This window comes from Oncorhynchus gorbuscha, linkage group LG19, assembly GCF_021184085.1.
Source record: "Oncorhynchus gorbuscha isolate QuinsamMale2020 ecotype Even-year linkage group LG19, OgorEven_v1.0, whole genome shotgun sequence".
Taxonomy (NCBI): domain Eukaryota; kingdom Metazoa; phylum Chordata; class Actinopteri; order Salmoniformes; family Salmonidae; genus Oncorhynchus; species Oncorhynchus gorbuscha.
The window spans coordinates 17,780,082-17,794,498 of record NC_060191.1 but is presented as its reverse complement, the minus strand read 5'-3'; the positions used below and the strand labels follow the sequence as shown (position 1 = coordinate 17,794,498).

The 14,417-nt window shown below is 43.2% G+C and overlaps 2 protein-coding genes and 1 non-coding gene across 4 annotated transcripts; all 3 read right to left on the bottom strand.

Moving 5' to 3' along the window:
* Positions 1-1,601: 1,601 nt before the first annotated feature.
* Positions 1,602-7,963, bottom strand: LOC124005182 (T-complex protein 1 subunit gamma-like). 2 transcript variants are annotated; one of them, XM_046314180.1, is made up of 15 exons: positions 7,866-7,952; positions 7,008-7,066; positions 5,963-6,024; positions 5,806-5,856; positions 5,650-5,712; positions 5,444-5,540; positions 5,077-5,194; positions 4,765-4,951; positions 4,484-4,633; positions 4,261-4,393; positions 4,069-4,150; positions 3,786-3,966; positions 3,359-3,604; positions 3,142-3,273; positions 1,602-1,902 (listed from the first exon to the last, which is right to left on the bottom strand). In XM_046314180.1, the coding sequence occupies exons 3-15, from the start codon at positions 6,014-6,016 to the stop codon at positions 1,810-1,812; spliced, it is 1,587 nt and encodes a 528-aa protein (XP_046170136.1). In that variant the 5' UTR covers positions 6,017-6,024; positions 7,008-7,066; positions 7,866-7,952; the 3' UTR covers positions 1,602-1,809. The 2 variants fall into 2 exon arrangements, with proteins under 2 accessions (XP_046170136.1, XP_046170135.1); XM_046314179.1 differs by lacking the exon at positions 7,008-7,066 and having other exon boundaries at positions 7,866-7,963.
* On the bottom strand, positions 2,929-3,065 carry LOC124006544. The gene has a single exon (XR_006833799.1). It is a non-coding gene; the product is annotated as a small nucleolar RNA SNORA15 (small nucleolar RNA).
* Positions 7,964-9,115: 1,152 nt separating the features above from the next.
* Positions 9,116-13,955, bottom strand: pdia7 (protein disulfide isomerase family A, member 7). Its single transcript, XM_046314178.1, has 12 exons — positions 13,288-13,955; positions 12,647-12,725; positions 12,217-12,334; positions 12,011-12,118; positions 11,735-11,864; positions 11,336-11,575; positions 10,680-10,862; positions 10,488-10,596; positions 10,276-10,404; positions 10,103-10,182; positions 9,961-10,018; positions 9,116-9,840 (listed from the first exon to the last, which is right to left on the bottom strand). Exons 1-12 carry the CDS (start codon positions 13,443-13,445, stop codon positions 9,751-9,753), a joined length of 1,482 nt encoding a protein of 493 aa, XP_046170134.1. The 5' UTR covers positions 13,446-13,955; the 3' UTR covers positions 9,116-9,750.
* Between the last annotated feature and the right edge of the window lie 462 nt (positions 13,956-14,417).

Sequence of the window (14,417 nt, the reverse complement as noted above, 5' to 3'; positions counted from 1 at the left end):
CCAAAAGTATTTTTAACAAATCAAAATATTGTCACCCTTTGCCTTGACAGCTTTGCACACTGGAATGCTTTTCCAACAGTCTTGAAGGAGTTCCCACATATGCTGAGCACTTGCTGGCTGCTTTTCCTTCACTCTGCGGTCCAACTCATCCCAATTGGGTTGAGGTCAGGTGATTTTGGAGGCCAGGTCATCTGATGCAGCACCCCATCACTCTCCTTCTTGGTCAAATGGCCATCACACAGCTGGAGGTGTGTTGGGTCATTGTCCTGTTGAAAAAGAAATGATAGTCCCAAACCAGATGGAATGGCGTATCACTGCAGTATGTGGTGATAACCAGCATGGCAAAGTGGGCCTTGAATTTTAAACAATCACTGAGTGTCACCAGAAAAGCACCCCCACACCACTTCTTCCAAGCTTCACGGTGGGAACCACACATGCAGAGATCTGTTCACCTACTCTGCGTCAAAGACACGGCAGTTGGAACCAAAAATCTCAAATTTGGACTCATCTGACCAAAGAACATATTTCCACCTTTCTAATGTCCATTGCTCATGTTTCTTGGCCTAAGCCAGTCTAATTGTCCTTTAGTGGTTTCTTTGCAGCAATTCGACCATGAAGGCCTGATTCAGTCTCCTCTGAACAGTTGATGTTCAGATGTGTACTTGAACTCCGAAGAATTTAGTTGGGCTGCAATTTCTGAGGCTGGTAACTAATGAACATCTCCTCTGCAGCAGAGGTAACTCTGGGTCTTCCTTTCCTGTGACAGTCCTAAATGAGAGCTAGTTTCATCTTAGGGCTTGGCTTTTGCTAATGCACTTAAAATTTACCATATTGACTGACCTTTATGTATTAAAGTAATGGACTGTCATTTCTCTTTGCTTATTTGAGCAGTTATTGCCATAATATGGATTTATGACCACCCCTACCTAGTCACAACTGATTGGCTCAAACACATTGAAACAAATCCCATAAAACTTTAAAAATAAAAAACTTAGAGCAAACCTGCTTATTGAAAGTCATTCTAGGGGACTACCCAATGAGGTTGGTTGAGAGAATGCCAAGAGTGTGCAAAGCTGTCAAGGCAAAGGGTAACGATATTTTGATGTACTACATGAGTCAATGTGTTATGTCATAGTTGTCTTCACGATTATTCTACAATGAAATAAAGAAAAACCCTGGAATGAGTAGGTGTCCAAACCTTTGACTGTATTTTTGTAAAGTTACAGTAAAAAAGAAGTAAACCAGGTCATGGTTTTATGACTTCCTTAAAGGCCTATTCAACAGTCAGGGATGGGAGTTAACGCCCAGATATAAATAGAACCTTTTGACATAACCAGAAGTAATATTTTATCTGGACTCAGTTCTTGTTTTTCAATATGATGGTGAATTGCAATGTTTTTCCCCCCATGCATTTAACTTTAATAAAGCTGAAGACAATATTTTTTTATGGCGGTTGCTCATTGAGAAACTTAACTTTAAAGGCTCAAAAAAGTAGAACCCATTTTCACTTTAACAGGGTACTACAGTGCTATAAACAATACGCATGGTAGATACTTATTTAATCTGCCATGACAAGAGACAATGAACTGAGTGAGTCAAACAGCATTCGATTAGAATTTTATAGCAAATCAAAAAACACATGGCTACAGCGTACGCTTGACTATCGAGACACATACTTGGTTGACAATCCAGGACAAACAATGTTTTTTGGAAAATAGCATCCCAAAAGAGAACAGTAGGCTGTCCTATGTACACTAGCACAGTCTGTTTGCCCACTGGTCAACCCATTCCTTTCCTCCTCCCCCATCTTCACTCAGCTCCCTGTCCTCCTCCAGCCTGGTCATCACCTTTCTTCTTGATTCCAGACACAATGTCATCAATGCGGAGCAGCAAGATGGCCGTCTGAAAGGCAAGAAGAGATCAAAATTACATTAGTGGGGTTCATTGAAACATTTTACTGTTTATTCAAATCATAAAACAAAATGACCGTAATTGCTGGACTATTAAGCTCACCTGAATATAAACCGCACCCACTGAATTATTTTAAAAAATATGCATTTTGTACATAAAGCCGCACATGTCTATAAGCCGCAGGTGCCTACCAGTACATTGAAACAAATTAACTTTAAACAGCCTTTAAACGAAACACGGCTTGTAACAAAAATTAAACAGTGGCCTACCAAGAAAGTCATTGGTCACTATCTTCCTCCTCCTGTGCACTGAAACCACTGAAGCCATCTCCTTCGGTGTCGGAGTTGAATAGCCTCAGAATTGCTTCATCCGATGTTGGATCGTTTTCATTGTCGCTCTCGTCACTTTCATCCGGAGGCAAATACCCCGCTGAGCTCATGCTGCCCCTTCAACACGCAGCAGTTCAGCCTTTCAAAACCCATTGATGATAGTGGATTTTTTGACAATGCTCCACGCTGTCAGGACCCACTGGCAGACTTGACCATAAGTTGCTCTTTGCATGTGGCCCGTTTTAGTGAAGGATTTCTGCCCACTTGTCATCCAAGCCTCCCACTGAACAAGGAGCGCGATTTACACTGATGTTGAGTGGCTGCAAATACTTTGGGCCATCTGCTTTTCTTCCCTCTGAAAGCTGTTTTTGTCTTTTTGCACTGAGTCAGTTCCTCACGCTGCTTTCCAACGTCTTATCATCGACTCATTAAGGCCAAGCTCCCGTGCAGCAGCTCTATTTCCTTTTCCAACAGCCAGATCGATCGCCTTCAACTTGAAAGCTGCATCATATGCATTTCTCCGTGTCTTTGCCATGATGAGGGTGACAAAATTACTACCGTAATCAGAATGATGGGAAGTTTGAGCGCGCTCGATTTACATCACATTAGGTGACGGTGCTCAGTTCAAACCGTGGGAATAAAGTAGCGGCTTATAGTCCGGAAATTACGGGATACTAAATGTGAGTTTCATTGCATTCACTTTGATGTGAAGGAGATAAGGCACTGGGGAAGCACTCATCCTTTAGAGTAGTAGAAGTGAAAATGTTCTTGCATGGTGTCTGACTGCATTCACAACAGACAAGGTAACACAGAATTCATCCATGCCTTTAAAAAAAATATTGTAAACATTCAAGCATTTGTGGCAGATATCTTTCAACAGCAGCCCATTGGCCCCTCTTACCTCCACAGCAGTCTTGTAAGTCTGGGCCTTCACAGCCAGTGGCTCACAGATGCCTAGCTCCATCATGTCTGCCAAGGTGCCAGTCTCTCCATTCACACCCCATGATGCACAGGCCTCCAGGGTGTGCTTGGCCTACAGAGGGTAAGATTAATAAAACGATTCTGCTGTGCCCAACAAAATGACAAAGGTGCACATTTTAGAGTAAACACACGCGTACCCTGAGAGAGGTGAGCACGCGGATGGTGGAGGCTCCACAGTTTTGGATGAGTGTACGGGGGATAACCTCCAGGGCCTGGGCCACGGCACGATAGGGCCACTGCTCCACCCCAGTCAGGGTCTTGGAACGCTCCATCAGCCTCTTGGACACAGCCATCTCCACCGCCCCACCTCCAGGGAGTAGAGATGGGTCCAGTAGCACGTTACGACACACCTGCATGGCATCCTGCAAGTTACGCTCCACCTCCTGAGGGACAGAGAGAAACACAACACTTTGTTTGGATCCACAATGAAGCATTGAGAGTGATAGCACACCATGAGGATCATTCATTCTGTCCGGTTACGGTCTGCCTGACTATGAGCTGCTTCTGCCGTAACGGAGACATCTTGCTATAGTCTTTGTGCATGAGGGGTAACTTGTTACGTACAGCCAGTATCTCTTTGCTGGCTCCTCTCAGCAGGATGGTGCAGGCTTTGGGGTCTTTGCACTCTGTGACGAAGGTGAAATACTCGTCTCCAATCTTCTTGATCTCAAACAGGCCGGCGCCGGTTCCCACGTCCTCCTCACGCAGCTCGTCTGTACGGCTGGCGATGCGAGCCCCACATGCCCTGAGAAGGAGGATAATGATATCAGCGTTAATGGTCCATTAACAGACTATTTAAAAGGATTAATAGTCATATCTTCAGAATACTGTGTGGAATTGACCTTACCTTGAAATGCGGTTGTTGTCAGTCTTTCTGACACGGCGGATGGCTGTGATGTTGGCCTTCATCAGATAGTGCTGTGCCAGGTCTGGGGAGATGAGTGGAGAGATGAGTTTCTCTGGTCAGTGCAGGGGGAGCTTTGGAGGATTAAGAGCAGTTTGTAGAGAATTTGACATAGTGTGTGTGCACACTTAGTACCTGAGATGCCCTTCTCAGTGAAGATGAGGTCTGGCTTGAGGCGGATGATGTCTTCACAGATCGTCTGGATGTACTCTTCCTCCATCTGAAGGATCCTGGAAAAGTCTTCCTCACGTGTGATCTCAATGTCAGTCTGCATAGGAACACAACATTTATTGGCTAGTACCCGATACTGTTATGCTTATACTGCATGTGTGCATGACTGTACACGCGTTTTCAATACCTGGCTCTCGCCCTTCTTGTACTCCAGGGAGCAGTCCAGCAGGATGATGCGGGGGTTCTTGATCATTCTGCGCATGCGGGGGTGAGTGACGTCCTTGTTGACCATCACGCCTTTTAGCACACATGAGTCCTCAATGAAGCCACCAGGCACCTATAACCATAGCAAAACCATGAGGAATCAACCAACCTGGTGTCACTATCCCAATGACCACACCTTTGTCACTGATGTCAATCTTGTAACTGCAAGACATTTAACATATACACGCAAACGTTAAAGCTCACCTTCTCCACTTTGGCGTACAGCTTAATGTTGATTTCCTTGCGTCCGTGCTCCTCCAACTCCACAGTGCGCACGGCGTCCAGGGCAATATTACACGCCATGGTAGACCAACGGCTCAAGGCCTTGGTGCAGATGGCAGAGTTGATGATCTTCAGCATCTGTGCCCTGTCATTCACATCCACCGGGGTGCTGGGAGGGAACAAAGACAGTCGGTCAATAGAACTGAGTGTAAAAGTTTGCGAGGGAGAATTGTGTGTGTAAGTGAATGCAATTGAGTGTTCATCAGTAAGTGTGTAAGTGTATGCAATCTATACCTGATGTCTTTGAGCATGTCGAGCATGTCGTCCAGGGCGTGTCTGTAGGCACTAATGATGACTGTGGGGTGCATCTGCTGCTCCAAGAACTGCTCTGCTACAGACAGCATCTCTCCAGCTAGAGACAGACCAAAGATTGAAAAAGAATGTTAACCAAGAGCTGTTTTAAAATGTGCACACAGTACGATGCCTAGAGGACGATTGATGATGCATAAGAATCAACATGGGCCCTCTGAGTAGGAGTGCCACAACATCCCATCCTAAATAGCCTGAAGCTCAAAAGGGTACATTCACTATGTTGACTGGATCTCAGTCATTTCCATGTCAATCGAGTGAAATGAAATACTTCCACTACCAGGCCACTTACCGAGGATGATGACTGACGTGGTGCCGTCTCCCACCTCCTCATCCTGGGTGCGGCTGATCTCAATCATGGACTTGGCTGCCGGGTGCTGCACTTGGATCTGTTTGTTTACAGGAAAAGTAACTTGAACAGACCTGAATTTGTTTACATTCACCATCTTCCAAAGCAGTGAAAGGGTGCTGATGGGAAATGTAGTGCAGTAACCTCACCTCTCGGAGGATGGCGTTGCCATCGTTGGTCATGACAATGCCACCCATGGGGTCTAGCAGCATCTGTTAATAGATGGGGAACGGTTAAGACAGTTCTATTTTGGCGTCACTTTGGGATTGAAGTATCTAAGGGCCAGGAATTGTCTTGGTACAAACCTTCATCATGGCTCTTGGTCCCAGACATGTTCTGATGACATCTGCTATTGCCTGTAAAATTAGACTTCGTAAGGCTGCAGGAATTTCTCATGTTTCAGCAAACATCAGAAAGAAAATTATGGGGGAAGGGGAAGTCTGAGAGGTGCGTCATCTTTACCTTCGCGGCACCGATGTTCCCTTTCTGAACCTTGCGTCCAGACTCCCTTTTCATATTCTGGCCTGAAGAGAGAAGATAATCGAGGTGGCGACAGTCTCTTAACTTGGCCTAAGCTCAAAATTACTGACCATGATGCTGCGGTTTGTACAGTGCATTTGGCAACTTGACTGAGAAATTGTAGGCCGATAAGTGTATAGTTAGAAGTAGAGGTCGACCAATTAATCGGAATGGCCGATTTCAAGTTTTCACAACAATCGGATATCGGTAATTTTGGACGCCGATGTTGCAGATTTTTATTTTTTTACACACCTTTATTTAACTTGTCAGCTAAGAACACATTCTTATTTTCAATGACGGCCTAGGAACGGTGGGTTATATGCAACAGTTTGGGCAGCCTGGTTCATTGCGAACTAATTGGCCAAAATTTTACGGAATTATGACATAACATTGAAGGTTGTGCAATGTAACAGGAATATTTAGACTGATGGATGCCACCCATTAGATAAAATACGGAACGGTTCCTTATTTCAATGAAAGAATAAACATATTGTTTTCAATATGATAGGTCATTAATATGGTCGAATCTGGAAACTAAGGCTCGCATTTCTGTGTGTTATATAATTAAGTCTATGATTTGATAGAGCAGTCTGACTGAGCGATGTTAGGCACCAGAAGGCTCATAAGCATCCATTCAAACAGCACTTTCATGCATTTTGTCAGCAGCTCTGCGGTTTATGACTTCAAGCTTTAAACTCCCGAGATTAGGCTGGTGTAACGATGAGATGTGAAATGGCTAGCTAGTTAGCTGGGTGCGCGCTAATAGCATTTCAAACGTCACTTGCTCTGAGAGTTGTAGTTGTTACCCATGCTACTTTGAGGGTGGCTGTTGTCGAGCCCAAGTAGGAGCGAGGAGAGGTACGGAAGCTATACTGTTACACTGGCAATACTAAAGTGCCTACAAGAACATCCAATAGTCAAAGGTATATGAAATACAAATGGTATAGAGAGAAATAGTCTTATAATAACTACAACCAGAACTTCTTACCTGGGAATATTGAAGACTCATGTTAAAAGGAACCACCAGCTTTCATATGTTCTCATGTTCTGAGCAAGGAATTCAAACATTAGCTTTCTTACAGGACACATATTGCACTTTTACTTTCTTCTCCAACACTTTGTTTTTGCATTATTTAAACGAAATTGAACACATTTCATTATTTGAGGCTAAATGGATTTTTTTATTGATGTATTATATTAAGTTAAAATAAGTGTTCAGTATTGTTGTAATTGTCATTATCACACACACACACACACACACACACACACACACACACACACACACACACACACACACACACACACACACACACACACACACATTTTAAATCGTCAGATTAATCGGTATCGGCTTTTTTTGTCCTCCAATAATCGGTATCGGTATTTAATTTATGAACTTACATTTGCAAGATTGTCTGCACCATCGTTAGCTACCGTTTTGCCACAGACCCGAACCAGATACTGAGCCCATCCCCCAAAAACGAGGAAACACCAGAGAAATAACTCACCCTTTGATCTAGCTAGTAAGGCAAACAGCAAATTAGCATCCATTAAAAATTACCCGAAGGGTTTGTTAACTACGTTAGATGCTGTGCATACCATTACCAAATAGAACACTAGCAGAACAGCAGCCCTGGTTTTTCACCAAATTGGATAAAAGTGTGTTGATTGTTCCGCTAACTACGCAGCATGACTGTCACAACTCGAGACATCACTGGCTAGCTAGGCCCGAACCCCGGGCATCACATCGCATGAATGAAAAAGCTCACAAATGTAGCAAAATACACTTAAAAACACTTCTGTATTTAATTAATTGATAAATGTTATAACTTTGCTTATCACTCACTCAACACGACGATTGGTCTTCCCATCATTTTGGCAGCGTGCGTTGATCAACCGCCTACCAAGTTCTCAAAAGCAGCAAAGGAAAGGCTTATTTGTTTGTGGCTGGGCTGGTTGGGCAAGAAATGACCAATTAAGGACGAGGAAATTTTGATGAACAGCCGCACAACCCAATCTGCGTGACTACGAAAGAGGAAGTCGCCAGTGGGCGCTATCTTCAAGTTAATATTGTTTTCCTCGTATGATTACCCTATCAAATTAAATCCTATGTCGCAGTACATATATGGACATTATATAGAATCCCAATAAATGACCAGCTCTGTGGTATCAATTATGTGCATGAAGGCTTAAAGCTACCTGTATCTTCAAACGTTTAGCTACATTTACTAGGCTTAACATTTAGTGCTCTTAGTCACTGTTACACGCGCATGTTTTGCATTTTGGGATATGTAGTCCAGAAAGAAACAAGCCCATTCTGTGACGTCTTTTTTATTGATCAAATAATATCAACTTGAAGATTAGGCAATGGGTAACTCTTCATGCAAGACATCTCAAATGATTTCAATAGTTAAACAAATTTGATGTAAAACATGAATCTCAAGAGGTGCTAGCTGATGTACATACATTCTATGAAAAATAAATAATACCAATAAATATCACTAATTTGATAACTACACAGATGTCTCTAATAAAACGTACTAATATGTGGATGATGTGCTATATTGTGCATGTAACACAAAACAAAATAGAGTGATATGGAGTGTATTATAGTAAGTAAATATCAAATGGATAAATTCAGTACAATGAGGGGACATTTCAAACTTTAAGGTTGCCTCTCCTCAAGAAGAGCAGGTGAGATGCTTGGCATAAAAGTCCAACTGAAATCCAAGCCTGTCCATAGTGCTTCAGTAGTCTTCACCCTATTTTCACAAAAAAAAAAGTGTCTGCTAAATCAGAGTTTCCCAAACTCTGTCCCTTTTACCCCCTTTTTCTCCCTCATCGCTGCAACTCCAACGGGCTCGGGAGGCGAAGGTCGAATCATGCGTCTTCCGAAACATGACCCACCAAAACACACTTCTTAACACCCGCCCGCTTAACCCGGAAGCCAGCCACACCAATGTGTTGGAGGAAACACCATTCAACTGACAACCGCAATCAGCCTGCAGGCACCCAACCAGCCACAAGGAGTCGCTAGAGCACAATGAGCCAAGTAAAGCCCCCCCCCAGCCAAACCCTCCCATAACCTAGACGACGCTGGGACAATTGTGCGCTGCCCTATGGGACTCCCGATAACGGCCGGTTGTGATATAGACCGGTATCGAACCCGGGTCTGTAGTGACACCCCAGTGCCTTAGACCGCTGCGCCACTCGGGAGGCCCCTGTATCAGGTATTTTATTCCATTTTTATCTATTTGCTTAGCAGAGTTTTTTCTTTGTATCTGTAAGCAACTTCGCAAAAACTGTTGCACATAATTTTTCATTTTCTACATTTATCTATAGTCTGAGGTACCTCACTCAGAGTCAAGGACGCTACACTAGTATGCCTTTCTTGGGAATATTAATTGCAACCATCAAGTCACCAGTTTAATGGCAAAGCCTATTGCACATGTGCTACCTATTACTGTGCTTGAAGATGCTCCATCCTCTCACATTCAGAACATTACTCTTTTGAAGTTCCAAGAAAAAACTGCTGATTGTTTAATTTAGAAGTCCTCTATGTTATGAGCATTCAGTGTTGCTGGTATGGCACAGACAACCAAAGGAGATCTTCTGGTCTGAAACAGTGTTGCAATGGGTGGCTCCTTTTTTTCCCCTCATAGTTCATGTCTTCTGCTTCTTTGCCAGTCCACTCATCCCTTGTTCTTTTCTTCTCTCTCTTCATTGCGCTCTCACAAGTCTTCTCTGGCATTGCCCAGGATAAGGGGATGTGTGGCCACCTCCTTCAGATAGTTGAGGAAATCATTCACCTCACGGCCACCCTATTGACATATACGGATGGTTAAAACCGTGAAGAAATGTATCAGAATATTGATTACAGAGCATTAAGTGTTATTTAATCCATGTCCTTTGGAGGAGGAAAAGTGGTGATGTAGCCTAACCTCGTATTTCCGAGGCTGGTCCTTCTGTCCTGCTGGGACGAAGAAAATAGTGGGGAAACTGGGAAGAAGAACAACAACAGATGAGATTAAAATAGCAGATTACAGAGTAGTAAACATAGACAGACAAAAAGTAGAGGCTCACCCCTGGACATCGTAGGTTGGAGGAACGTCGTTAGCAGTGGCATCCATCTTTGCTATAACAATGTGGGTGTTGGCGGACAACTGTAATGAAGAAAAATCAAAATAATGAGCTTCTGGATGATGGTTTGTAACTTTCAAAACCAGCTAAGCAACACTTGCAGATGTGAACCTCACCTGTTCCCCAAGCTCTGCGTATTTGGGCTCCAGGCTTTTGCAGTGTCCACACCAGGGTGCATAAAACTCCAGCAGCACGTCCTTGGAAGGGTTGTTCACTAACTCCTCAAAGTTGTCCGCCACCACCACCTGCAGAGGCAAAAGGGATTTGTTTAAATATCTTCTTACCATATTTGAAAGCGACAAACGTTTTTTGGTTCTATTCCGCTCACCTTGACTGGGCCTTCGTTGTTTTCGGGAGCAGCCTCTGACTTGACCTGCCTCTTCAGTTTACCGGCAAAGTAGTCCTCCAAGAACCTCTCCAGGGATTTCCCGTCCCGTCTGCAATGGACGGACAGATGAGCAGTGTGACAGCTGGCCAGACTGCATAAGGGTCTGTGATGCTCATGTGTTATTTAACTCACGTGAACTCCTCCTGCATGCTGTACTTGTGGCCCTCCCCGTTCCTGATGGTGATGAGAGGCAGCTCTCCCCCGTCAGATGGCCCCAGGCCAAACTCCTCCTCCAGCTCTTCCTGGAACTCAGCCCTGTTGGCCACAGCGTAATTCAGCCCCTGAGACTGGAACTGAGTGGCCACTTTCATCACCCTAGGGAGAGAGAAGGGGTAGTGAAAGAGTGATAGAGAGAAAAAGAGAGAGGAAGGTATAAGGTAAGAGCAGTTTCTTTCCCCGTGCTGCAGCTCTCACCATCTGACCATCAGGTTCATAGGGACTATGTGACTTTACACCATGCCATCATCATTCTGTAAAACCTATAACCGCACTATACTGCAATTGCACTTTGTACACCTCTGCACAACACTACACACACACACACATCACGGTAGCATCCCTCCCTGTGCATAGATTAATAAATTCCTACTGTAAATTGTATATCCTTACTGTAAATCAGTGTATAATGTAGAGTTCTTTGCTTACTTATATTGTATGTAGACTTTGTGCAAATTCCTCTATCTGTATATTGTCTATAGATGGCAGCACCATTTCACTGAGTAACATTCCAGGTATGTGTATATGTAATTGGCAAATAAAGGTGATTCTGAAAGGAGAGCAGCTCTCACCTGTTCCTCCAGTAGTTGGTGCCCTTGATGTTGCGGAGGTAATCCACGTCGTAGTAGGCCACTAGCAAGTCCCGTCCCCTCATGTTCTCTCTGTTCTCAGCAGTCAGATGGGGGCACAGCCCAAACACATTATCTCTGATGAATTGACGGAGAGAGGCGATCGAGACAGCCTCATCAGACTTGACCATGCTGTCCTCAAACTTGCTGTTGAGTCGCGGGGGCCGAAAGAGCACCACCGTGCTGGTTAAGAGAGACACAATGATTGTGACATCATTATAAGGTACTACTACTTGGCAATAGTCTATGATGTCATATCCAACATATCATAGTCTAGTGACCAGAAGGCTGAAGGTTCAGAACCCAGGTGGGATTATATGTAAGGGGAACTACAGAACATACTCTGATTCCACACCGTGTTTGAGGCCCAGGCTCAGGTCTGCAGTGTGGGCAAAGCGGTGGCTGTCTCTCATGGCACTAGACGCCTTCAGAAACTCAGCCATCTGAGAGCTGTCAGCACTTGAGAAAAAACCTAACAGCAGGGAGGGAGAATATAAGTCACTCAAATAGTTCACAAAAAAATAGACCTTTTTAAAATACAAAAAAACTGTATGAAAATGTTTTATTTCAATAGACTAAAGGATCTCTACTTTGCTTTGATTAATAAAGTGAACTCACCAACCACACTGGCTTCAAAATGGTTGACAAATGCATCTAGGTCTCTCTCATTGTGCAGAGGAACGGAACTGGGACCTGCCTGTTTTTTCATGTAGCTCACAATGCCATCTATGGGAACATGGGACAACATTAGATGAGTCATACATACATACATACACTAAAAACACAGACACAACACAGAACAGTAATGATTTTAAAGTAGCCACCTGTACTCCTGGGTCCATCATAAGCAGCAAAGTCCTCTCCATTGCGGAAGATTTTGAGTGTGGGGTACCCATTGACCCCAAAACGTCCACACGTCTCAGAGTTCACTGTGCAGTCTACCTGGGGAAAATGACAGAAACCATTTATCAATATACCGTTAAATAGCAGTGCATTCAGAGTGGCGGTATCCAGAAGCAGCCCTGATGTTAAAGCTACTGTGGGAACAAAGATAAAAGAGAAGTGACACAGCTACCATGTACAGTTGACCCCAAAATTTTAAAGAAATACCAATCCTGGGGAACAAAAACTGGTAAAAAAAAAAGAAAGTGTAAAGGTACACATTTTGAACAAATGGATTTTAACTAAATCTGGATGCAAGGAAATACAATGCATCCTTTGGGGTATCGTGTGTAGACAAACTAGTATACTCACTTTAGCTAAAGACACGGTCCCTTTTAGTTTTGTTGCTGCAGTTTCATATTCTGGGGCTAGTTGCTGGCAGTGACCACACCTGAAAGAGAGATGAGATGGAGGCGCCATACAAAGAAAAGGAAGAGAATGATCAAATGTCACATGGGAAAAACGCTAGAGGCAATAGTGTGACAGCTGAGCTATCAGGTGGCTCAGAAAAATGTATAAGAGAGACCTAGCCTAGTTATAATCCACTACTCAAATATGTCAGAGCAGAATGCACTGACTCAAGTCATGACTCCAATTACAGCTAACGTGATTTAGTGTCAGTTCACTCTCAGAAGTGAACTGGTAGTGTAATAGCTAACACGATATATCTAGCTAGAATTAGTATGCACTGTTTATGGCGAAAATAATAATCTAACACTGTTACAGTTTGAATTGAGCAGACACATTGAGTCAAGATAGCGAGCTAGAGAGTAAGACAGTTTAATCGGCTAACGTTAGCTGCAGTTATAAATGCAAATAGTTCATCTACAACAGTGTGCGATATAATAAATATTAAAATTAGGAATGAATTTGTATTTACTATACATGTTTAGATGGCTGTGTTCCTTGTATGCTAACGAATTAGCTACAACGCTAGCTATAACACTGCTTACCAAGGCGCGAAGAACTCCACCAACACAGTCTCGTACTCTGCTACGGTGTCATCGAAATCAGAATCGCCGAGCTCGAGCACGTCGCTGGCGGCTACAAAGACGTTCTGCTGAGATAACGCAAAAAGCAAGAACATGCGAAATGGCCCCAACGTACCCATCGCAGCAGAATTAAGTGCTCCCAATAGCGATATACTGTAGCTGATATCCTCTGCTTTTCACTACCTCACTGCTCTGCATTCAAGTTCACTGCCGGGTGGGAGTCAGTGTAGTAGAGCTGTGACGTGATCAAGAACATCTGTGTGGGTCTAGATGTGCGCCTTGGAGATTGCACTCTTATAACATTTCTCATAAACGAAAGGGAATTAATCAAAAACGCAAACGGATAAATTACGTATATTTTGTATAAAATATATAACTCTTGTACAGGTATTATTACCGTTCATATTTCCCATATTGTGCCATACATGCACAACTCGGTGAACTGGAAGAAAAAAAAGTATACAAAACATGTACATTCCTGGACTAAAACCCAATTTTTCAACACTGATACCGATACCGATTATTGGAGGACCAAAAAAGCCAATATCGATTAATCGGCCGATTTTAAAAAATGTATTTGTAATAATGACAATTACAACAATACTGAATGAACACTTATTTTACCTTAATATAATACATCAATAAAATCCATTTAGCCTCAAATAACAAAACATGTTCAATGGTTTAAATAATGCAAAAACAAAGTGTTGGAGAAGAAAGTAAAAGTGCAATATGTGCTATGTAAGAAAGCTAACGTTTCAGTTCCTTGCTCAGAACATGATAACATGTGAAAGCTGGTGGTTCCTTTTAACATGAGTCTTCAATATTACCAGGTAAGAAGTTTTAGGTTGTAGTTATTATAGGAATTATAGGACTATTTCCCTTTATACCATTTGTATTTCATTAACCTTTGACTATTGAATGTTCTTATAGGCACTTTAGTATTGCCAGTGTAACAGTATAGCTTCCGTCCCTCTCCTCGCTCCTCCCTGGGCTCGAACCAGCAACACAACGAACAACAGCCACCATCGAGATTGGATCCCCCGAGCTGACAAGGTGAAAATCTGTCGTTCTGCCCCTGAACGAGGCAG